Genomic DNA, 24,775 nt, shown 5'->3' with positions numbered 1-24,775 from the left:
CGGAAATCGGCATCATTGTTTTGCTACGACCGGCCATGACTTTTGCTGGAACCGGATCTGCGATTGCTGCAACCGGCAAGACGACGTGCCCACTGGAGCTGGAACTGTAGCACGCTCACCGGTGATGTGGTTTTTGTTGGAACCAGCATAAATTTTTGCTGGAACCGGCTAGTTACTTTGCTACAATCAGCGGGGTTTTGCTTCTATGTTTATTTGCTGGAATCAGTGTCAAATTTTGCTGGAACCGGCTATTCCTATGCTACAAGGGGATTTTTTCGGATTTATTGCTGCTATGGTTGTTTGCTGGAACCAGTGTCAAAATCTGCTGGAACCGCCTTTCTGTTTTGCTTCAACTGACCTCCTGAGATTTTTTGTTCGCTGAGTTCTTGCACTGGAAGTCTGGAACACAACGGTGCTAGAAGATGACGATGGCGAGCGAGAGCCTATGACTCGAGAGATGCTGCAGCCATGGCATCCACGCGCTGGAACTGACTAGCGTTAGAGCTGCATCGACATGTTTTTTGTTGCAAAATGGCCGCCACCGCTCGCCGACGGTGCTTTGAGTCTGGAGGGGATCTGGTCGGTGATTTGACGGTGCTCGCCGCCACCGCTCACCGGGCGGATCTGGCAGTGCTTCAAGCCGGTGACGTTTTTTTTTTTTGCTCAACACGAGGGGATCTGGTCGTTGGAGTCGCCAGATCGGATAGCTGCCAGGCGTCCGGCCGAAAGTTTCCTCCTCCCCCGGCGCCTATCACTGGCCTAAAATTTTGCACATTAAATCTTTCCATAAGGAGAAGTTTCCTCCTACAAAGCCCCATAAGCGCAGCTCATCATCGAACTCAAATACAGGTGTCTGTACTTTGAATACTTGATTGGTATCTGCATAAACTGAACTTTGAATACTTGATGTCTGTACAAATTTCGTTTCTTCCTTTTTACAGATGCTAGCAACCAGATGATGTTCACGAATGTTAACGAATCAACATGGTCTTAGCTGTTCCTCCGACGGAAACGATGAAACCCGCCACGCAACAGAGCAGGTTTCACACATAGTTTCTAACCATCTTCAGATAGGGTTCAAAAAAGGCCAGCCATTGCACGATCATCTCATCTTCCTCGCCTACCAGACTGCTGCCAACTTCCCCAGCTAGCGACCACTTGATTGTACGGCGACACTGATCTTCCCCCGCAGTCTTAATAGAGCGTCGAGTAATCTCGCGCCACCGCCATGGCTGAAACCATGTCTCTCCTCCAGCGATCATGTAAGCTTGCGTCTGCAGCGGTATAATCCAGCCTGACTGCAGCGGTGCCTTCAGCCCCTTGCGTTTGTACTGCCAGATCTCAGAGCATCCTCAGAATCAATACTATGAACGATATATTGCTGCATCATCCTCAAGTCTTAGGAAGAGTGCATATTTAACTTGTTCCCATCCTAAATATCAATTACCACTCCGCACTTGTACTGCAGAAAAATGGTATGCAGCCACCACAGCCAGGAAATCGCAGAAAAAAGGGAATAAACTTCAGCGCATACCTAGTCAAAGGAGGTGTCCACTTGTCATGAGGAAGTGCAAGTGCAGATCAATCTAAGCAGATTGGATACCCCGCTAAATGGAGGGTGAATAACAACATAGCTTTATTCGTACCAGTTAGCTTGCTCAACTTCATCCATAACGGCCCTCTGCTTGCTTCCACGCACAAAATTCCTACACATAAAAAGCTCTATTAAGACTGTTCCCGTTAAAGGAAAGCTCTGGTAAGACCAAAAGAAAGGGCAAACTAAATATTAGTCTGAGTAGATCACCATCAATTAGATAGCGGCTTTAAATTCCACATCTAATTGCTTACATGGCATATATATGGATGGAAAACAGAGACATATGTTTTTTTACATTCGATTATCAACTCCAGAAAAAAAGTGATGGCATGCATGGTTGACTCAATAAAACTGTACAGGTGAAGATGAGAACACATAATTCACATACTACATAGCGCCTCGATCATTTGCGGCTTTCTATTAAAATAATAAGAAATTGCAGCAGCTGGTGCTAAATTCAACTGTCGATTGAACAGCAGCTTCTTTGCCCAAATATTTTCAATAACCCATTCTTCGGCAACAGTGCTCATAGAGGTGGAGTAAAAGCAAAGACCATTTGATAACACCAGAAATCTCCCAGTGTACAAAGGAAAGTTTAGAGCACAAGTTTTTATCCCAGAGTAAGCGAAAAAGAAAATGTTCTAATGTGAAAGTAAATTATCATCCAAATATCAGGTTCACAAGGATTGCACAACTTGCAAAATTCAGAAGGAGAAAGGCATCATCAACTCTTGAATAAATACTTGTGACTGAAGGAAGTCTCAGGCATCATCAACTAACACAGCCTTCAGAATCATGTGTAGTATAGCAAATCCCCAGCCACCATGCTTGGTCGATCTCCTGAAAGAAGAAGAAAGAACTAAGCATCTATATCTAGTTTCATCACTTCTTCTCAAGAAAGTAAGAAAGCCACATCAATCTACAGCATTCAGTAAATCAGTCAGTATGCTTGCCCAGCCAATTCTTACTCAAGGAAACTACCTTAAAAAGAATCATACTCACTTGGCAAGTCACTTCGTTCCTTAATAGACCCCTTCCCCTCGCCTTCATTGCATTAATATTATCTCTATAATTCCCACAGGCTAAACTAGGCACTAGAGAAGAGACACACAACTGATCTTCATTTCAAATCAGAGCTCTTCGCTAATAATAGCATGTGCCCATCTCCTTTGTGTTACTGCAAGCACACAGCTGAGATCTCATTTATTCCAATTTCTACAGCCTAACATATGTTCAGGAATAAACATATGTTCACCATCCTCTCCTCACACATCTTGATTCTTAATTTGAGGTAGACAAGCATGTCTACAATTTCTGTGTTTGCAATTCTCCAAGATTCTATAACTATAGTAACTATCTGACAGCTAGTACTTGCATTCCTAGACCGAGAATTTAACTAAAAAGAGTGCAGGAAGAGATGACATTCAGTATAACTGAGACAAAAAAAATACTGCATTCCCTTAAATGTTAAGACCAAGCTTGGTTAAGATATCATTTCTGGGACCATCTCTTGGCTAAGGTAACAGTCTTCGACATCTTCATTCTCTTTTCTCCAATTCCAGTCTACATGTCTTCAGACGAGTCTGTAACCAACACAACTAAAGCAAATACAAAAAGAGTACCTAAAAATGCAAAATATAAAACAGAGGATGGTACATAAGATCCACCTTACTATCCCTAAAAAGATTTCCTGAGAATCCATATAAATAGTGCTAATATGGAATAAAATTAGCCAACAGGTATGGCAGAGAATAACATGGTAATGCCATGACCCTTTTTAAGATTACCTTAACATAAGTTCCTTCATAGTGTATGAAATACCCTCTGTTTTTCGGCACCATACCATACAAGCATCAATTCGTGTATCCGGTACAAATACAAGGGCTTTTGAAATATCCGTTACGTAGTGCTAAATGTGTAGGCTGTCAACAAAATGCTACTTAGTAGCCAACTACTGAAGTATTCAGTTTTGACACAAAATATCAGCGAGATCCAAGAATATAAGAGAAAAATAAATGAAAAAAACTGATACGAACTATTAGTAAATAATGACCTGCTTTCACAACAGTTAATATCATATAAACAAAGCTACGGCAGGAAGAATGACGAGTTTCAGCTTTAGAGGAAGCAACCAACAGACTAGATCAAAACTGCAACCTCAGCAATGACTAACACGTTAATTCCAGATTTGTTCCCACCAAAAAAGATGTTTAACGAATTTTGGGGCTTCATATCATCTTCATGACAAAAATGAGAACCTTTTTTCATGGAAAGATAGATTGACTCAGGATTGCATTGAAAGCTGAAATGGCAATTGAGAACATAAACATATAGGGTGTGCAGAATACTCTTCATTAATATATTTGAAAGCATTTGCAGAATGCCCTGACGTCACACTCTCTTAGTTCTAGTATGCATGACAATATGACATCACGATGGACAGGTTAATTGAAGTGCAATTCTTTCTTTTCTACCGAATGATGTAATGGACATACAACAGTACCCTAAAATCAAATTATCAGTTTCATCCAGGACTGGCGACACTGAATTAACATGTACCGGACATACTATAGCAGATAACCAACATCTAGTTAGGCAAAGAACACTGAGACGAAAATTACCAGCTCACTACACGTAGACATACGTAATTACCAATTCTCATAGCCCGTTACTGGTCATGCAAATCTCAAATTAGAAAGCACTTCCCCTACAAGTGGCAGCATAGTCTTTGGCAAGGTGGGGGCAGCTTGCTTGTATGGGCATACAAACCTTTCCATGAAAATCTTCCCAGTCACCAAGGCTACTAAATAGTAGTTCCACTCACGTTCATGCTTCTTGGTTCATGTAAATCTGAATCTAGCCGGCACTTGCCCTTTGCAAGCAGCCGCATAGTCTTCAGCAAGGTATGGTGCAGCTTCCTTGTGAGGGCATATGAAGTTCTCCAAGAACTTTTTCTCGGTCCATTTAACAATTGTACAGTAGCTTGGGCCATGCTTGAGCAATCCATTTTCCTTAAGAAACCTCATAACATAGTACCGTGGGCTGAGCCGCCCCTCAAGGCTACGACTGAGAATAGTCGGCTGATGAGCAATGTATGTCGGTTCCAACCCCACCTCACAGATCAGGAACTCTGACAGGCGCTGCAGCACGTCATTTGACCTCCTCAGCAGAAACGGACCCTTGGACACAGCAATGCCAACCTCGGCGTCTGACCACCTAAGTGTCTTCTTCAAGTAGTCCAGTTTGGCAGCGATCTTGTCCTCGCTGAAGCATGAGACGGCGTACAGCGCTTGCCTGAACATTCCAGAGCCACGGGGCACACCTATACCTTCGGCGCACGCGACCATCGCCACGAAACGCTCTGGTTTGGAGCCAAGTATCATTGGTGCCTGGATGAAGAGCTTGGCAATATCACAAGCACCTAGCCCGCACTCTGCTAGGAGCTTGACTTTGGGCTTGACAACCCTCTCGAGGTCAGAGTCGAGGAAGCCGGGGCCGTATTTGAGCGGCCGGACCATGTTGTCGATGGAGCCGAAGAGCGGCAGGTAGTACTCTAGCTTGGAGACGACGCATCTCTGGCGGAAGCTGTCGGGGACGAGCAAGACGAAGCGCACAATATCAGAAGGGGATAGACCGAGGCCGGTGAGCCCGGCGAGGACGGGGGACAGGGTTCTCTCCACGCCGGCGCAGAGGAACCGCGGGTCCTTGGCGACGACGGCTGCTACATCAGCGCCGGAGAGGCCGAGGCCGGCGAGGAAGGCGAGGACGGCGTCGGGCTTGGAGGGGGACTTGAGGTGGGAGAGCTTGGCGGAGGCCTTGAGTGCGTGGGCACGGCTGAGGCCGCAGGTGGAGACGAGGTACTCCTCCACGGCGAAGCTAGGGTTCGGTGAAATGCGGGGGGCAGCGGCGGCGGAGAGGAGGCGGCGGAGAGAGGGGAGTGGGGAGGTGGAAGGAGACGGCGCGGCGGAGAGGAGATGAGAGAGGACGCGCTGCCGGAGGTGGAGCATGGCGCCGCGACGGCGACGGCGACGGCGGCGGCGGCGGGGAATTCGAGTGGCGTCGGTTGTGGGGTGCGGCGTGTTCGTGTCTCCGGTGGTGTGCTGTGCTGTGCTGGACAGACCAATAGGATAGCTCAACAGCCGTGCCAAAGTATACTTGTTTCCTTCTCCTTATTGAACGATAACGCTGATAAAAAAGCATGCGTCTCCAATCTAATTTTTTTCAGTTTGTCCGTTTTTCTTCGGGGTTTTTTCATTCTTCATTTTCTTTTTTTCCTTATTTCTTTTTCTTTCCTTTTCTTAATTTGCAGACCTTTTAAAACGAAAAACTATATAGACCACCTGGAGGACCGCAGCTCCACGTCCGCCGCCTTCTCTGCACGCCACGTGCCTCATGGCCGGCAACACTAGGTTTTTCCAACTGACCCGTTGTTGCAATCTCTCTCGTCGCAACAACGTCTGTTGCAGAATCTGGATCCTTGAGAGAAGTCGCCTCTCGTGTTTCTCCCAAGCTCTCGTCGTTGCCTCTCCGCACGGCTCCAACTACCTCAAGCTCCATCGAGTCCTCGTCTCCCTGTGCTGCTCTGACTGTAGCCACCGGGAGTTCGGGCTGGCCAGAAGGCTCCCTGTGAGAGCACATTATTTTTCTCGACATCCTTCAAATGGCCAATTTTTTTTCCACCGGTTTCTATGACAAATTTAAGGCACCATGCAAAGTTGTTTGAGTTTTCAACAATTCTTGCATTTTCTAGAGTTTACCCGGTGAAAAATAGTCGATAAATATCCGAACGTGACGCAACTTGTATACTGTGTCAGAATTCGTTCAAACCAGATATGGATGCCCACTATGGGCATGCCCAGCTAATGGAAAAGTTGGGGTTATTTCATGCATGTCCAAAAATAGACCATGTTCAATGAAGGATTTCGGGTAGACTAGAAGGGTCCGTTTGAGAGCAGGGGCGGAGCCAGGGGGACGAGCAGGGGCCTGCCCCCCCCCCCCAACGATCAACAATTTTAGTAGAAGCAACTAGTAATTATCAACGAGATTCGATCAATATACGTACTCGCCCCCCCCCCCCCCCCTATACTCGAATCCTGGCTCCGCCACTGTTTGAGAGTGTATTTATTTCAACGAAGGATTTCGGGTAGGCTAGAAGGGTCCTTTTGCAAAGTTGTTTCATCTGAAGGATGTCAAAAAGTAGACCATTTGCAACCAAAGGTGTTTGGTTAGGGCTAGAAGGGACCTTTTGAAAGCACATTCTTTTTCGACATCCGTCCAATGGCCCCAAATTTTTTACATCAACTTATATTATTAATTCAAGGCATCCTGCCAAATTGTTCGGATTTTTGACAAGTTTTGCATTTTATAGAGTTCTCTCGTGAAAAAGGGCCGATAAATGGCCGGACATGCCGCAACGTGCAAATAGTGTCGAAAATCGTTCAAACCTGGCATGGATGCCTCATATATCCATGTCAGACTGCTGCAAGAAGTTGGGTTTTTATCCATGTCAAAAAAATAACAGTTGAGAGGAGTGTGATAAACTAGGCCAGATGGGTGCGCATCCGTGCACATTTAGTTTTTTTTTCTAATTATAAAGTTCAAAAGGGAGAAAAATGAATCAACCAAAAAAGAAAAGAAAAAAACTAGAAAATAAAAAATAGACTTAGGCCTTGCTTTAACTAGGCGATGACATCGCTCCCGTCGGGTGCCTTTTGGGCCGACCCAAGCGTTCGCCGACTTAAAAAAAGTTCATCAATTTTGAAAGGAAATGTTGACGATTTGAAACAAAATCGCGGCCTTTGACAATTGTTCGTAAAAGTTTAAAAGAATTTGTAGATTTGGAAAAAAGTTCATGGATTTGAAAACAAAGATTGTAAACTTAAGAAAATATTCACAAATTTTAAAAGTTCACGGATTTTAGTAAAGGTTCACAAATTAAAAATAGTTCATGAATTTTAATAAAGTAAATAGAAAAAATAGAAGGAAAAGACGACAATTAGTAACCCAAAAAATAAAACCACAATTTTTTAAAACTTTTCATGTTTTGAAAGATGTTTGGAAATTGTTCATGTTTTGAAATTTTGTTCAAATTTCAAAATATGTTTTCTCAACTTTGTTCATACCCTTTATTATGAAGGGGTAGGGAGTAATCTCAGCCATTGATGTGTTCAGGGGGGTTGTACCGAAGCAGAAGTGATTTTTGAAAGCATTTTAGAGCGTCAATTTAATTTATTTATTTCTGCCATGACTCTGTGAATGTCACTACATGATGGAGCTTTACAAATACTCTTTCTACCAGGGGAATTTGCAAGCACAGGAAACATTCAACAATGTTTGGCATAAATAAACAACTTTTTTTTAATGGATTTTCTCGCCATTTCTTCGAATGGACAGTTCACGGTGCTCACAAGTAGAAGAGTGTTTTCACTTCAGAATAATCATAATGGAAGTAACGTAGGTATCATAGTGAAAAAAAGATGATGTGAAAAATAATCTGGGGTTCATTTACAAGACACGACGCGCGCGCATGGCGTGAGGCAGGCAACGGGAACCACTTCTTTTGTCAAGCTCCAATAGCATCTGAAAGAGGAACCCTTATAAAAAGGTCCAACTCCTTCTCCAAATCTAGGGCGGTACCAGACTTACACCACTTCCCTCTTATCATTACACCTACATAGTCACCTAGAGATTTTTATGAAATTGTTGCACCCCACATTGCAAACACAAGTGTGGGACGAGAGATCGGTTGGTTTCTCCACGTGTGAATGGTTACTGGACAAACATGGTTACTGGACAAACATCAGATGATTCACCACAGGCACCATGAGATGCAACTTGAGCTGAGCACAAACTCGACTATTCATAAACAGACATATGACCACCACTCTACTGATGGAAATCATCAATTGGGAACCAATGATGATGTTGAGAAAAATACAATCAAAGCAGGAAAAAAACGCACAATCTCGAATCCTAGCCAATCGTAAAACTCCAACCCTAGCCAATCACGGCAACCTAGTTCAATTTCAGAAATGGCCCCAGTTCAACAGACCAGCAGCAACGGGAGCTCTCCGTGTCCTACTCCTCTGCAACCTCGTCTGCCTCTGCCGGCGCGACGGCGGCCTCGGTCTGCCCCGGGCTAAAGAAGTTGGCGGGCAACACCAGCGTCGGGCCGTCATCGCTCCCGTCGTGTTTGCGCAGGTACGCCAGGCCCAGCGAGTACCCCAGGGCCCGGGCCACAGGGACCGCCACCGCGTTGCCGACTTGCGTGTACCTGCCAGCACCAGTCAGGATTCATTTCATGACCAACAGATGTTCAGTTTCAGTCTTGAGTTACGAGGAAAGCACGACTAGCAGAGCAGTTCGTAAACTTGCCGCTCCTTGATGGGACCGTCCAGGCGGTAGTAATCCGGGAATCCCTGCAGCCTCGCGTTCTCGCGGACGGTCAGAACCCGGGCCTGGCCCGGGTGTAATATTCTCTGCACGCGGCGACACGAAACACGTTTAGAGATTCTAGACCTGACACGGTCGAAACCGAACAAAAGGGTTGCGTGCTTCCTAAATGGCCAGATCAGGAACACTGAGGTGGCTTGTGACAAAGCTGACCTGGCTGTGTGGCCTTGCAGCGGTCACCACTGTAGGAACCGTCTCATCCCACCACAGCCGTCCAAACGGCCTGTAAATGCATCGCGGCACGTATCTTGAGAGCGGCACCAACGACCTAGCATAGTTTCAGAAAAGAAAACGGTCAACATATATAAGGCACTAACCTGAGAGACTTGCCGCTCCTGAACTTGATTGCATATTCGGGGACCTGGCCATTCAGACATGCAATCTTCAGCAACTGTGACTAGACTAGAAAAGTCCTGATGGTATTGGGCGGTGCAATGCGTACCAATGGATTGCCGGACTCGAGGTAAACTCGTGGAATCTCAGGGTCAAACTCAGCGACGTTGTTTGGCCCTACTCTTACACCTTCCAGGTCACGGAAGTTGGCTCCCTAAGCGAGAAATTCAAAATTTTCACAAAGGGAAAAAGGAGTGATCACGCGAGAAACATTTGGAAAAATTCAGCCACCGACCTTCTTAAATGGTATTTGCTTAACGCGCTCATAATCATCTTTATTCAACTTCAGAGGACAGTGATCCATTAGCTTGCCTTCTCCAGGACCGGTTTTATCACCGAATGAGTAGTCCAACATTTCTAGAACATTGGAACAACATTAATAAAAAATAATAGTTTAAATGCATAAACTGAACTGAAATGTGAAATGCAAAAGGAAAGGACTTTCCGCAAACAAAAAGGATGAGCACATATTCGTCTTATCAAAAGAGCTATATAGTTACCTTTACGGCTAAGACGAATGTAGCGCTGAAATTCTGTCTTTGGTTTCACAAGGTATTCAAGTACGTCATCAGCTTGATCGTTACCAACCTGCATAACAGATGTAAGACTATATGTGGAAAATATGGCATATAAAAGTCAAGTAAATACATGCCTTCGGTAAATCTGAGATCGCATCTTCAAGAACCAAGGCATTCTTCAAGGTTGGATTTTGAGTTTCGTCATATGCCACAATGCTTTGCTGCAACAAAAAAATAAGCTCGTCAGCATATTTTCACTTCTCATAGGATATCATTACGGTCTTAATTTTATTATGGTTTTGCTTACCGTGAATGCATTCGGCGCCCCGCCTCGTATAACAACATTATGCGTGGGGAGAGGATGTTTTGGTAGCACCTGCATATCCAAATACAACTGATCAATCATCTCAGAAATAAATTTGTAACAAAAACTGAAAGTGACAAAGAATATTAAAACAAACCATTGTAGTGAGGGCACCCCATAGGAAGGTGCGCATGCGGAACTGTGGAAGCCCGTAACAACCTGCTAACATAATACCCAGCCGAGACTGGTAGTTCATAGCCACCAACCGGCTCACCGCATACCTACCTAGATATCCTTCGGCAAATTGCAGTATATCCACCACATTTTCCATCAAAACGAACTTCGGCCGCAAATAGGAAACAATGTTCATAAAAGTGACCAGCTGCCTATTCTTATCATCATTTAGTGGGTCGTCACGGTTTCTGAACCGATTTAACCCGCTTATCCCTTGACAAGGCGGGCCCCCACACAAGACATCAACATCACCCTTTAAAAATAACAGAACAACTAATCAACATCAGGAATCTGATATGCAGGTAGAAAATTACGGAGAAAGAATAGCAAGTACTCACAGGCAATGGTAATACTTTTCGCATGTGGCCTTCTTGAACAAACTCCTTTATTTTTAAAGGGCAATGGCTGAACACTAAAAAAGATCAATGAACTGTACATAGATCTTTTTCAGTAACTGCAATGGAAATAGACATTATTATGTAATAGGAATATGTCAAATTAGATACAAACCTAAGGTTTTCAATGGGCTCCCAGGTATCCTCTTCGGGACCATATCCCTTCCATTGCACCTGTCCAAGAAAATATCACACCAACCTAAATAACAGAAGTATGAGCACTAGAAATGAGCTAGATAGACAGTGTAGTACTTTGAAATAAATGCAACTTTTCCGATCAATGCCACCATAGCAGATATCAGTGAGTTTTTGTACGACATATTCGTCCTTTTCGAGTTCACCCTCTTCCTCCTCATCGTCCATCGGAGGAGGTGCCTCAGCATTATTACCATGGACATATTGGTCACATAGAACTGCCCATTCTTTTAAAAGAGATAGAAAATCATCCGCCTTCTCGTTCCGCACCTATATTCAGACATCACAAGAAAAATTCTAGTCGACATAGAACAAGAGGATTTGTACCAGCCAAAAAGAATTAAAGATTCATGAGCCAACCTCGGTCTTGGGATGGTTGGACTTCAAGCTTTTGCACGCGTGGCTGTTAAAATCAACAGCCCACCTCTACAAATAAAAAAAAAGAAATTATAGAAATAATGAAGGGTAATCGACAAATTATTCTCCAAATAAATATAAGGCTAAGTAATACCGTCTCAAGTTTCAATCCAGCTAGTGCAGCGCCCAAGCACAATCCAGTAGACATGCCACCGCAACCAGAATAAAGGTCAAGTAGTGTTGCGGTTGCCACAGAGGTGTCAGCCTCCGAATCAGCATCCGAAGAAATCCCTGACATTTCATTTATATCTACACGCAAAACACATCTTCAGTTATAATACTGAACTGGCAAGATTATTCAACAGATTATATTAAAATTACTGAACACGCTGATGCGCTCATGTCCTAATTGACCAAGATTATAGGTGATATCTACCAAAGATAAGTTAACTAATAGATGAAAATTCCTAGGCCCATGCTGCCCCTTAGTTAATTATATCTTTTTCTACCAAAAATATTCTTGCATGTTTGAACACAGGTTACATGCACAGAACAAATATGTCATCCTTATGTCTACCGAACCTATCCATAGAATTAACATTCCAAACACAGAAAGCATGGACATAAGACAATGCGATTGGATTAAACTTAACCTAGAATCCTAGATTATGATCAACATGGACGGATGGGATTTGTTTTTACATATTCTCTAAAATGTTTATCTCCCAGGAGTTAATTTACATGACTAAACAGAGTTACAACAAAATTTAGCAACAATATTGGAAATATTTAAACATTAAGTAGGATAATAATTAGTTTGCATAATTGAACAGAGTTATAGGTTAGAAGCAACAATTGCCATTTATGATATTTACTGACTGTCTTACCAAACGAGTTACATCCTAATTTCTATTGAACGTATCAGGTTGAATTAACATTTTGAAGGAAGAAAGCACGGGCATAAGACAACGAGCTTGGATTTTAACTTAAACCAGATTATGATCAACATGGTCTGATGGGAAAATAATTGCACATGTTGGTTAAAATGCTCAACTCTTAGGAGTTAATTCACAGAGTTACAACAAATTTTAGCAACAGTATTGGACATATTTATGGCATTAAATAGGTCAATAAAAATCCTGCATAACTGAAAAGAGTACAAAGGTCACAGCAGCAATTACCATTTGTGATATTTTCAAAGGTAGAGTAGGGCACAGTGTACGACATGTCATAGTACAGATCGCTGTCAGCCGCTAGTCGGGCTTTTGCTTCCAGATCAAGCTAAAACGTGGAGTTCAACAAAGTGAGAACCATTTCATTAAGGAGGGGAGGGGACACACAGTTCTGAACAAGAGCAGTAACCTTGGGATCGACTTGCAGTACTTTAACCTTGGACACAATACAGTCAAGCGGGTTGTCGTTCCTCTCGTCAGAGAGGAAGACCCGCTTGGGATCATGACTATGATCACCAACCAATTCCGCGGTCGAGATCACCGTGTCCTCCGATCGGAAGAACCAGCGGCAGTTGAAGTACTTGACGCGGTCTGTTCCCTCAAAAAGTTCGGTGATCCTACCAATGAAATGAGGCCTTCCTTCCTCAGCCTAAACAGGAATGATGATAAAGGAATCAGGAATGAAAAAACCTATGCAAACATCTGACAGATAGCAAGGATTTTTTTTTACATCGGCAGAAACCATATTCACGGAGAAAGGTGTCGTATGGATGCAGTTGGGTACTCCCTCCGATCCGTTTTATCTGTCGCTAGAAAAGAAGTGAGATGGTACTCCTTCTGGTTCATTTTGTACAAACTGCGGCATTAAGGCGAGCGAGTATTTCACAGCAGGAAGCATGATGGCAATCACATTAGGCGCATGAACGGGGCATTACGAAGTAATTCGCAGCAGCATGCATAACCGCTTTGGCATAAGCTGTTGAAAGGAAGCATTATGATGACAGCCTAATAACTAGCAACAAAAAGGTCACATGAGTTGTGGGTGCAGAACACTAGCATGAAAAAGTCGAAAAGATAGTTCACAGCAGCAGCCATATGCAGAGTCACATGGGCCCAATTGGGTGCTAGAGGAAATGCATCTACGAGACAGATTTTCTACAGAGAAGTAGAGTAGTCATGGTGATTAACAACGATGATAGGGTCATTGATTCCACGGCAGAAGCAAATGACAGAGTGATGCTAGCCATGGCAGCCTAAGTAACAATGATGATGAAAGGAGCAACCATTCCTTCCTCAGCAGCAAGCATAACTGGAAACATGTAGTGAAAGATACTACTCCATTGAGGAACAGACATGCTGATAACCAGAGCAGAGGAAGGCGATTACTGTACCACCACATACGCGTCGTCGCCGAGGTTATAGACGGTTCCTTCCACCTTGGCTGCCCGGTAATGGCAGCGCGCCTCCACCTCCTCCTCCTCCCCCTCCCCGTTCCTGCCCAGACAAACGCAGATGCAGAAATCCCTAAGCATTGAGCACAGTATCCACACACCACACACACACACACACACTGACACACAAGGGGAGGGGGCGTGAGCTACCTGCGCTGGTGGTGGTAGCGGTTGGGGAACTTGGCCCGAGCTTCGTCGGCGGGGATGGGGTCCCCGACGAGCTCGGGGCCGCCGTCCTCCCTGGGCGGACGCCCCCTCGTCGCGCGCTCGGTCACGACGCGCGGCGGCTCGTCGGCAGACCTCCGCTTGCGGGTGGGCGAGGCCCCCGCCGGCGCCGGCGCCATTGCGGGCTGTGGAGATCGGGGGAAAGAGGAGAGCGGCCGGCCGGATCAGTGCCGGCGTCTCCGCATCCGGCGCAGCAATGTCGGGGATGGTTTTTTTTTTGAGCAGTATGTCGATGGAGTGGACTCCGCTCAGTGCGAGCCCATTACAGTTTAGTTTTTTTTAGGGCATTACCGTTAAGTGGGGCAGTTCGGGTGGAAGCAAGCAAATCCTACCCACCCTTATAAAAAAGATGAAACTCATGGGCAGTAGCACCCATAGTTTATTGATATAGGAGAAGCATCCCTTGTGAGAAACCAGAAATTCGTCCCCGACGTGGCTCGAACCCTGGTTGCTGGAGACGCCACTGCGCTCTCTTGCCACTAGGCTACAGCCTAGTTCTCCCTACCCACCCTTATGGCTGTAATCGGACTAGAGCAATCATATTGTCACTCTTTCACCCGCACGAACATTGTCAATAATGATTTTTGAAAGTGTCTTGAGTCACCTATCCAAAAAGATGGGGAGCCTTGATCGATGGACGTACTTGGACCAGGGATGATACCTAGAAGTGCAGGCCGCCGAATCACTATATATTCACCATGGTGTCGATGAAAGATTTCACCTTCACACAAAATCAGACCAACAAAAAAAGCTTAACACAACAATATAAACTCATCAGATCCGAATAATCGAATCTGCGAGGACAGAAAACACTCTAACCTCATGGTACCGTCAAAAGAACGAGAGAATATTTATTCTCACAAAACTATGATGATCACAACACATTGACGAAGACCATGTAGATCTTGAAGATTCGAAGTCCCCCACCTCTCAGCGACAAGATGGCAGCCGGAGCGAGGGGACACAATTTTTTTAAATGGCGGCGACGGCGGCTGCACGAGAAACCCTCATCCTAACCCATAACTCTAAATTAAAGGAATGACATGATGGAAGTAGAGCAGTATGTCGAGACTGTTGTACACACAAAAAGTGGCATGATCGATGTTAGAGCAAGTCGCGGAACATATCTAACATGAAAAAGAAATTAACATAGCACACAACTACCAAAACAAAAATATTTAGTGTAGTTATATGCGCATTTCTGACAGATACTCCCTCCTTTCTAGTGTTAGAAACACTCTTATATTACGGAACGGAGGGAGTAGCAAATGCACAACTCTTTTCAAAATATTAACCCAAAACCTATATGAATCCCAAGTGATAAGTGTCACACGAAGCATCACAGTCCAAACGTCTTCATTATCATTCATTTTGCCATATCAAACAGATGACATCAGCAGAATCTTTTTAATTTTTTGGACTTAAAATTGTTTTACCTTTTAAATAAAAAAATCGTTTAAAAATTCATTTTTATCATTAAATCTGCCTCGACGAGATCTTTAAAACTAGATCCCACATTGATATGTTTCAACGCTTTTTTGGGGTCAAAAGTTGCCATGATGTTACACTGAAGTTGACATAGTATTTACACTAAAGTTGTCATGACATGTTTCATCTATTTTTTTTCTTCAAGATTTAAAGCTACAATTGTATTTCAACTACTTTTCACGGCAAATTTTATTAATTGACCATGCATTTTTTAGAAATTAACCATGACAAATTTAATTCATGGATCATAGCAATTTTTTAGTAATTCATAAGGAAATTTTAGTTTATAGATCGTGGCAATTTTAATATTTTGACCATGGCAATTATAGTATTTTGACCATTGAAATTATTTTTTGTATGAACCATGGCAAATTGTAGGGCATGTATCATGGCAAATTTAAGTAATTCACCATGGAAATTTTAGTTTCTGGTCATGACAACTTTTAGTCATTGACTAGGCATTTTTAAGTAATTGACGATGGATTTCTTTTTAATTATGGAGCATGTCAAAATTATTTCATGGATCATGACAAGTTTTAGTAATTCACCATGTCAAGTTTAGTTTCTTAATTCCCTTTTTTAGTACATGTCAAAATTTACTTTAAATATAGAAAAAAAAAGTAGTTGAAACATATCATGACAACTTCAGTGTAAACACCACGGCATGTGCAATAGACATGGCAACTTTTGACCGCCATATCATCGAAACATATCGATATGGGACCTAGTTTTGAAGTTCTCGTTGCGACGGACTTAATGGTGAAAACGAATTTCCAATCCAACTTTTCATTTAAGAGAGAAAAAAATTTAAAGTTTGAAAAACCCAAAAGATTCCCGTTGACATAATCTATTTTCATCCTTATTTACATGCATGTGTGAAGAAACAAAAAGACTGGCGTGTCACAATGGGTGGCTAGAAGGGACCTCTTTCAGTTGACACATGTGGCACTTATCAGGGTCCATATGAATTTGGTTAAACTATTCCATTGTTGCAAATGCCTTTAAGACCCGTTCAAGTCAAGTGGATGTCTTGTGAAACTGAGCTACCATGTTTTATCCTTCCGAATTGAAACAGGGCATAAAAATACTGACTCTACGCAATCCCCGACACCCAAACTCGTGGTAATATATATGCCAAATTGGTAGACAAAAAATTGAAGCGCGGTGTAAACAGCTAAGCACACAGTGTGCAAATACACAGAAACAGAACCAAACGCAATGAAAATAAGACGTTGCATCAACAAAAAAGGTGGATACTATGGAGGAAAATGCAAATACCGTTGCAAAATGTGGGTCAATGTGGCAAAAGTTCTACTAAAAGAAGTACGGCGAAGACCTACTTGCCAGGGACAAATTTGTATGGTAAACTCCTAGATGATGGTCACTTGTACGGCTGTCGTTCGAAGTATCTACCATGTAGAACTCCTAGACGATGGTCACTTGCCAGGGGCGTAACGGGCACAACGGCTGGCGGCCGACTGTCCTTGGACTCGCCAGTCTCCTCCTCTAGGTCCTCCATCTCTTCTGTTCCACCATCGAGCACCTTAGTGAGATCCTAGAGCAAAGTTGGTGATCTGGCCGAGTCGGCAAGGTGGTGGCACCAGAGGCAAACATCTGTGCTCATTGGTGGAAAAAGGGCCTTTGGTCGCGGTTCGTAACTGCCATTAGTCGCGGTTGCGCAACCGCGACCGAACGGGCGCGACTAAAGGCCCCACCCTTTAGTCGCGGTTGCTTAAGAACCGCGACTAAAGGCCCGTCCACGTGGGCGCCAGGCGGCCGTAGGGGCGGAGGACCTTTAGTCGCGGTTCTTCTGGCCAACCGCGACTAAAGGCCGCCGCAGGTTTAGGGTTTTAGCCCCCCCTAAACCTGTTTTCTGTTTAATTTGTATTGTTTTATTTCTTTTGTGCTTTATTTTAATTTTGAAGGAGTTTCACATATTCTACGGTACTACATACATGCATATGAATGTACAATTTCAAACAAATTTGAAATTAGAACCAAAAAGAATTCAAGAGGAATATACAATATATATTCAATATCATCGGATGACCATATACAATTTTGAACAAGTTTCCATACATAATTTAATGCATATAAAGTTCTACGTCCTCGTAATGGTGTTCTCCTTTAGGATGGAGGACTTCCCTCCTGAACCATCCAGCTAGTTCCTCTTGAAGTGGTCGGAAGCGAGCTTCTGGACTAAGCATCATCCGGAGGTTATTCCTCTGAGCATTGGTATCACTCGGAACCCGCTCAGAGGTGTATCTCCGGATCATCTCACAGACATAGTATGCACATAGATTGGTCCCCGCTGGCTGAATATCCTCACCATTCTTAGCCTTTGACCTTTTGAATTCTAGCTCTTTTTTGAATTCACCGACCTTTGTATCTACGAACCGTCTCCAAACCCTAAGAGGCAAAGAAAATTAAATGAACAAGAGAGTTATTAGTTACTTGATATTAGGAAATGAACGAAATAGGCCGATCGATATAGAGCGCAAATGAATGAAAATAATTACTTCTGCAGCATTCTTCTCATGTCGCCCCAAAGCTTTGGATCCTTATTCAGAGAGTCGTGGACGAGACATTCTGAGGTGTCAACTTTAATTACTAGCAGAATCCAGTGGAACCTGCGGACACGATACATGCACAGTACGTCATGCATAACTCATCGATTAGCCGGCCACATACCATGCATGGAGTAAATAAAAGAGAATGTGCTCAAGACAGAAACACTCACCCAAAATGGTAAGGAAATAGAATATCACTTTTGAGTTCCTGCTTTGTAAGAAACTGCCACAGGTCTGCCTCCATGTCGGCGGGGTGATGCTCCAACACATATCCATTAACGATGTGTGGGTCAATGAACCCAACATCATGGATGTTCCTTACTCTGCATTCCTTAATCTTCATTCTGCATGTATAATAGCGGACACAACAATATAGTTAGGACATATATATAGTGCAGGCAATATGAACGAGATGGGGTAGAAATAAATCACTTACAGAACGTAGCAACTGATGATAGATTTGTCGAGCTCGCGCAGATTGAAAAGCTGGAACAATTCACTCAGATGAATTTGTACATAGTAATGTTTGAAGTGATGCTCATATCTAACTTCCGCATAAATATATTCTTTGGCGTTTTTATTTTTTATGTAACCCTTGTACCATTTCAGCAGACCTTTCATTTGTGGAGGTAGATCCTCTTCCTGCGCAGGCTCGACGAGAGGCCCATTCTTCACATATGTAATTACTACCTCCTTCACTGGCGCCTCATCAAGGCCTAACAGTTCACGAAGAGTAATACCTAAGTTGGCCGCTTGTTCTCTGGCACTCGTTACAGTCAATCCATGTGCTGCCGCAGCTGCTATGATATCGGGGTCATCCGGACCGGCGGCTTTCACTATAAGCGGGGCAATCGATTGTTTACTTTGTTCCCCGAGCTGGGCAACTCGTTTCCCGCTTTTTTTACTTTCTAATTCCGTTTTCTCGGCCTCCTCCAAGGCTTTGTTCTCCTGGTTCTCCGCCCGCTCTTTCTTCTCCTTCAACATGAGTGCCTGCCTACGAAGTTCACGTGCATAGTCGTCAGGCAGATTCTTCGCGGCTTGGGACGGTGTGCTCAAAAATGACTTAGCCCACTTCTTTTGCTCATCAGAAAATACTGGCTTGGGCTCGGGCTCTCTTTTCTTCTTGCAGTCCGCCTTCCATTTCTCATGATCAGCAGCCGCGGCCGCGGCAGTTTCCTCGGCACTACGTTCCCAAGGCCTTGTGGGGAGAGGCTTCAGTGATGGCTCCGGTACCTTTGTGGTCTTAGGTACATAAGGGTCCGGGTTAATAATCCAGGACTGCTTCTGCTTCTTTGCCGGAGGTGGATTGGGGGGCGGCGTCTGATCACCCGCCGGACGAGGACTGGGGGGCGGCGTCTGATCACCCGCCGGACGTTGTGGACTGGGGGGCGTCGGCTGACGTGACGGAGGTGTAGGTGAACCGCCACCACCGTAGGGGGGTGGACTTGTTGTCCTTGGCGCCTCGCCTGGAAACTTGATAAACTTCTTTTGCCATAGAATGAAATGGCGCTTGACATCTCCAAGTCTTTTCTCCCCTTCAGGTGTAGCAATGTCAATCTCCAGGTCCTCAAACCCTTGGACTATGTCCTCCACCGTGACACGAGCATAGCCATCTTGAATGGGGTTGTTGTGGTGGAGTGCTCCAGGTAAACATGGTAAAGCACTGCCGATGGCTACCTTCATGGACATGTTCCCGATAGGATAATACAGATGACATTCTTTCATCTCCTTTATATCGTCCACGGGGTAGCGAGGAGGCTCCGGTGCAGTAATTTCGACCACCAGAGGCTCCGGTGCAGTAATTTCGACCACCAGAGGCTCCGGTGCAGTAATTTCGATCGTCGGTGCATCTGCACCAGCCGGTGGGGCCTCCGTGGAAGCCACACTGCTTCTCCGCTGCTGGCTTCTGAGATCCGCTGGATGATCTTCATGCTGCGCCCGAGCTGCATCTCTTTCGGCTACTAGTACACTCACGGTTTTCTTCATCACATCCATTTCCGATGCCAACCGCGCCACAACATCTGCTTCCCGATCCATCTTTCTCTTCCGGCTTCTGTAACCGTACGGGTCATCGTTCTGGGGGAACCCTATTTTCCACGGAATGTGCCCCATGCCTCGTACACGTCCTCCGTGTTCAGGATTCCCGAGGGCTTTTGTCAGCGCGTCGTTCTCTCTGTTGAACTTGATCTTCCCCTCTTGAGCATCCCTCATTGCGTCAATAAGGGCTTGGGTGGGTTTAATTATTTTGCCCCGGTAAACACACTCCCCTGTCTCCGGGTTCAGCGTTCCCCCATGCCCGTACCACCAGCTTTTGGCCCTTGGGTCCCATCCCTCCGTACCTGGACGGATTCCTCGCGCCCTCAGCTCGTTCTCCATCTTCTCCCACCTAGGCTCCCAAAGGCGATACCCTCCTGGCCCCATAATATGATTGTACTCCTTCTTAGCCGCATTTTCCTTATTTTTTTCGATATTTGAATGAACTGCTCCGATTTCTTTTGCTTCACAAATTCTGGCCAATCATGTTTCAGTTTCTCATATTGTCCTTTGAAATCCGGAGTCTTGTTCTGCTTGACAAAGTCATGGGCTAGATTTTGCTTGAATTTCCGGAATGCGTCGGCCATCTTATGAAGAGCGAACTGTTTGACTAGCCTCCTCCTCTCCTTGTTTTCCTCAATCTTGTTACCCTCCTCATCGAATTTGTTGTATTCCGGAGGTAGAACGAAATGTTCCATAAGCTTCTTGAAGCAATCTTTTTTTGTTCTCTTATCGACAAAAGTGAAACCAGCAATTCGTGCCTTCTTTGGCTTATTCCACTCCTGGACGGTGATCGAGACGTTGTCTCTAACAATGGCTCCGCATTGGTTGACAAACTTGGTGGCGTTCTTGCGGGGCTCCAGCGGCCTGCCGGTTGCACTGTCGACAACCTCGATGGTGCATGTTTCTCCTTGTTTCATCGTCTTGGTTGCGCCACGCTTTGACGACGTACTCGATTGTTTCGACGATCCGGCCGAGGGCTAAAATAAGAAAGAGAGTCGCGCGCGTTAGTCCACACATATTTATTCAAATCAGTTAGTTTGTATCACCAGAGGCTCAATGTATATATATACCTCGGCGCCGGAGGTGGTTGCTACTTCCATTTGAAGATCGTCGTTTATCGACGTTTGTTCGGCATCATCTTGCTGACGGCGCCCTTCATCTTCACCGTCAAGGTTCAGATAAGAAGAGATATCATCTTCTTCTTGTCCGGTCGGCACATATAGAATATCGCCGTTTATGATGCCGAACATATGTGCTTCACCGTCCGGATCATAGTTGTCCATAATCGGGTCAGCTCTATCGTCCGCCATTATGTCAGTCCTGAAAACATGTAGTAAAAACAAATTAATTAAGTGAAGAAGGGGGGCGGTGGCGGTGGCGGTGGCGAAAGGGCGGTGGCAAAAGGAGGGGGCGAGGAAGGGGTGGGAGAGGGTGTCGCGGTAGAGCGCGAGACGGGGCGGCAGACGACGGCGTCACGGAGAGGGAGGCGAGGACAACACACATGTATAACCCTCGCCGCCCCCTCTCGATCCCTAAAAAAAACACCGCGCGCATCGCCGCCCCCCTCGCCGCCCCCTCTCCGTATATACGTTTTTTTTGTTAATTATCAAATTTTACGGTTATTTGTTAAGTTATACGTTTTTTGTTAATTAAGTTATTTTACGGTTATACGTTTTTTGTTAAGTTATTTTACCGTTTTTGTTAAGTTATTTTACGGTTATACGGTTATCAAATTTTACGGTTATACGTTTTTTGTTAAGTTATTTTACCGTTTTTGTTAAACTAATTAACTAGTTAAAATTAAAAAGAACAAAAAAAAATTCTCTCTCTCTCTCCACGATCTCGCTAGCTCTCTGTACGTGGGCGAGAGGGGGCGGCGGGCGACGGCGGGCGGCGGCGTTGAGGGCGGGCGAGAGGCGGCGCGGTGGGCGAGGGAGGCCGGCCGGCGTGGGTGAGAGGGGGCGGCGGGCGACGGACGTGGGCGAGAGGGGGCGGCGGGCGACGGCGGGCGGCGTACGAGGGCGAGAGGGGGCGGCGGGCGCCGTACGTGGGCGAGAGGGGGCGGCGGGCGACGGCGGGCGGCGTCGAGGGCGAGGGCGACGGCGGGCGGCGTCGAGGGCGAGGGCGACGGCGGCAGGCCTTCGGCGCGGCAGAGAAGACGAGAAATGCCCGCGACGGGTCGGGCCCTTGTATTTATAGCCCCCCCCTTTAGTCGCGGTTGGGGAGGCGACCCGCGACTAAAGGGCAACCTTTAGTCGCGGTTGGGGAGGCGACCCGCGACTAAAGGGCTTTTTGGCGGGTTTTTCGTTCCCGCGCGCAACGACCTTTAGTCGCGGTTGGGCAGGCCAACCGCGACTAAAGGTATTTTTAAAATACTTTTTCTTTTTCAAAATCTTAAAAATACAAATAATATATCAAAAAATTCAGAAAAATAAAACTAATTCAATTCAATATGTTAAAAACACAAATATTATATCAAAAAATTCAGAAAAATAAAACTAATTCAATTCAAAATTCTAAAAATACAAATAATATATCAAAAAATTAAGAAAAATAAAACTAATTCAATTCAAAATGTTAAAAATACAAATAATATATCAAAAAATTCAGAAAAATAAAACTAATTCAATTCAATATGTTAAAAACACAAATATTATATCAAAAAATTCAGAAAAATAAAACTAATTCAATTCAAAATTCTAAAAATACAAATAATATATCAAAAATTAAGAAAAATAAAACTAATTCAATTCAAAATGTTAAAAATACAAATAATATATCAAAAAATTCAGAAAAATAAAACTAATTCAATTCAAAATTTTATACGCCTAGGCAGGAGTACGACAGCGACGACAGCAGCGACGACGACGGCGGCAACTTAGAAGGCGACGACTACCAGTACAACGGCGGCGGCTATGAAGACTACGAGTATGCATATTATACGCCTAGGCAGGAGTATGACTAAATCACTCCAAATTTCATGTATCATCAGTGGTATCTCGAATCATTCGAAAATGGACACCAAACACATCACGGGTAATATAATTCACATGATCCATTCAACAAAGTTTGGTACAATAAATTATTACACATCATTTCTTCCCTTGTGTCCCTGCTTGCTTACGATTGTGCCGTATCCATGGAGCATCCTCATCATTTAACTTAATGCTTGGGTCGGTGTTCACTTTGAAGGGCGGAATTTCAGCAAACATATTATAATCTTCTGACATGTCTGTCTTGTCCTCCACTCCCACGATGTTTCTTTTCCCTGAAAGAACAATGTGGCGCTTTGGATCATCGCATGATGTACTGATCGTTTTCTTATCTTTCCGTTTCCTCGGTTTGCTACTCATGTCCTTCACATAGAAAACCTGAGCGACATCTTTCGCTAGGACGAATGGTTCGTCAAGGTAACCAAGATTGTTGAAATCCACCATTGTCATTCCGTATTGCTGGTCCACCTTTACCCCACCTCCTGTTAGCTTGAACCATTTGCACCGGAACAAAGGGACCTTAAAGGAGGGTCCATAGTCAAGTTCCCATATCTCCTCTATGTAACCATAATATGTGACCTTTTGCCCATTCTCGGTTGCTGCATCAAAGCGGACACCACTGTTTTGGTTGGTGCTCTTTTTATCTTGGGCGATCGTGTAAAATGTATTCCCATTTATCTCGTACCCTTGGAAAGTCGTTATAGTCGAAGATGGTGTCTTGGCCAACATGTACAGCTGATCTACAACATCATTGTCATTCATTAAATGTTTTCTCAACCAACTGCCGAAAGTCTCCATGTGGGCCTTCCTAATCCAGGATTCAGGCTTCCCCGGGTTGTCCGAGCGTAAAATATTCTTGTGTTTCTCAAAGTACGGAGCCACCAAGCTGGAATTGGTCAGTACAGTGTGGTGTGCTTCAGTCAGAGAATGGCCGTCCATACATGTCGTTGATTTCCTTCCGATCGTGCCTTTTCCACTTAGTCTCCCCTCGTGCCGCGATCGAGGAAGACCAATCGGCTTAAGGTCAGGAACAAAGTCAACACAAAACTCAATTACCTCCTCATTTCCATAGCCCTTGGCGATGCTTCCTTCTGGCCTAGCACGGTTACGAACATATTTCTTTAATACTCCCATGAACCTCTCGAAGGGGAACATATTGTGTAGAAATACAGGACCGAGAATGAAAATCTCTTCGACTAGGTGAACCAAGAGGTGCGTCATAATATTGAAGAAGGATGGCGGGAACACCAACTCGAAACTGACAAGACATTGGATCACATCGTTCTGTAACCGTGGTAGATCTTCTGGATTGATTACCTTCTGAGAGATTGCATTGAGGAATGCACATAGCTTCACAATGGCTACTCGAACATTTTCCGGCAGGAGCCCCCTCAAAGCAATCGGAAGCAATTGCGTCATAATCACGTGGCAGTCGTGAGACTTCAGGTTTTGGAACTTTTTCTCCGCCATGTTTATTATTCCCTTTATATTGGACGAGAATCCAGACGGGACCTTCATACTGCTCAGGCATTCAAAAAAGATGACCTTCTCTTCTTTGGTCAGAGCGTAGCTGGCACGACCTTGAAACCATTCCGGATGCCGGTCATCAGGGT

At 44.6% G+C, this 24,775-nt stretch overlaps 2 protein-coding genes across 5 annotated transcripts; both read right to left on the bottom strand.

Moving 5' to 3' along the window:
* Window positions 1-835: 835 nt before the first annotated feature.
* LOC123135415 (transcription termination factor MTERF8, chloroplastic) lies at window positions 836-5,719 on the bottom strand. 3 transcript variants are annotated; one of them, XM_044554485.1, is made up of 4 exons: window positions 2,600-5,719; window positions 2,341-2,437; window positions 1,647-1,706; window positions 836-1,534 (listed from the first exon to the last, which is right to left on the bottom strand). In XM_044554485.1, the coding sequence occupies exon 1, from the start codon at window positions 5,602-5,604 to the stop codon at window positions 4,438-4,440; it is 1,167 nt and encodes a 388-aa protein (XP_044410420.1). In that variant the 5' UTR covers window positions 5,605-5,719; the 3' UTR covers window positions 836-1,534; window positions 1,647-1,706; window positions 2,341-2,437; window positions 2,600-4,437. The 3 variants fall into 3 exon arrangements, with proteins under 3 accessions (XP_044410420.1, XP_044410418.1, XP_044410419.1); XM_044554483.1 differs by having other exon boundaries at window positions 2,341-5,719; XM_044554484.1 differs by having other exon boundaries at window positions 1,647-2,437.
* A 2,631-nt stretch (window positions 5,720-8,350) lies between these two features.
* On the bottom strand, window positions 8,351-14,322 carry LOC123135414 (DNA (cytosine-5)-methyltransferase CMT3). 2 transcript variants are annotated; one of them, XM_044554481.1, is made up of 19 exons: window positions 14,000-14,322; window positions 13,790-13,892; window positions 12,808-13,047; window positions 12,627-12,726; window positions 11,600-11,754; window positions 11,449-11,514; window positions 11,146-11,358; window positions 11,009-11,067; window positions 10,837-10,903; window positions 10,422-10,751; window positions 10,268-10,336; window positions 10,095-10,181; window positions 9,943-10,030; window positions 9,678-9,799; window positions 9,492-9,596; window positions 9,367-9,410; window positions 9,203-9,272; window positions 8,972-9,075; window positions 8,351-8,870 (listed from the first exon to the last, which is right to left on the bottom strand). In XM_044554481.1, exons 1-19 carry the CDS (start codon window positions 14,191-14,193, stop codon window positions 8,675-8,677), a joined length of 2,412 nt encoding a protein of 803 aa, XP_044410416.1. In that variant the 5' UTR covers window positions 14,194-14,322; the 3' UTR covers window positions 8,351-8,674. The 2 variants fall into 2 exon arrangements, with proteins under 2 accessions (XP_044410416.1, XP_044410417.1); XM_044554482.1 differs by lacking the exon at window positions 14,000-14,322 and adding an exon at window positions 13,129-13,201 and having other exon boundaries at window positions 13,790-13,826.
* Between the last annotated feature and the right edge of the window lie 10,453 nt (window positions 14,323-24,775).

The sequence above is a fragment of the Triticum aestivum genome, chromosome 6B, assembly GCF_018294505.1.
Source record: "Triticum aestivum cultivar Chinese Spring chromosome 6B, IWGSC CS RefSeq v2.1, whole genome shotgun sequence".
Lineage (NCBI taxonomy): Eukaryota > Viridiplantae > Streptophyta > Magnoliopsida > Poales > Poaceae > Triticum > Triticum aestivum.
Note: the sequence above shows the minus strand (reverse complement) of the source record. Positions and strands in the feature narration are given on the sequence as shown.

What these genes read in the sequence shown, in the direction of transcription:
- LOC123135415 (XM_044554483.1), bottom strand. Translation starts at nt 5,604, where the DNA reads ATGCTCCACCTCCGGCAGCGCGTCCTCTCTCATCTCCTCTCCGCCGCG.
- LOC123135414 (XM_044554481.1), bottom strand. Translation starts at nt 14,193, where the DNA reads ATGGCGCCGGCGCCGGCGGGGGCCTCGCCCACCCGCAAGCGGAGGTCT. An exon ending in GCGACGACGCGTATGTGGTG is followed by an intron (nt 13,048 to 13,789) that starts GTACAGTAATCG and finishes ATTCCTGTTTAG; the next exon opens with GCTGAGGAAGGAAGGCCTCA. An exon ending in AAAGTTGCATTTATTTCAAA is followed by an intron (nt 11,068 to 11,145) that starts GTACTACACTGT and finishes TTTCTTGGACAG; the next exon opens with GTGCAATGGAAGGGATATGG.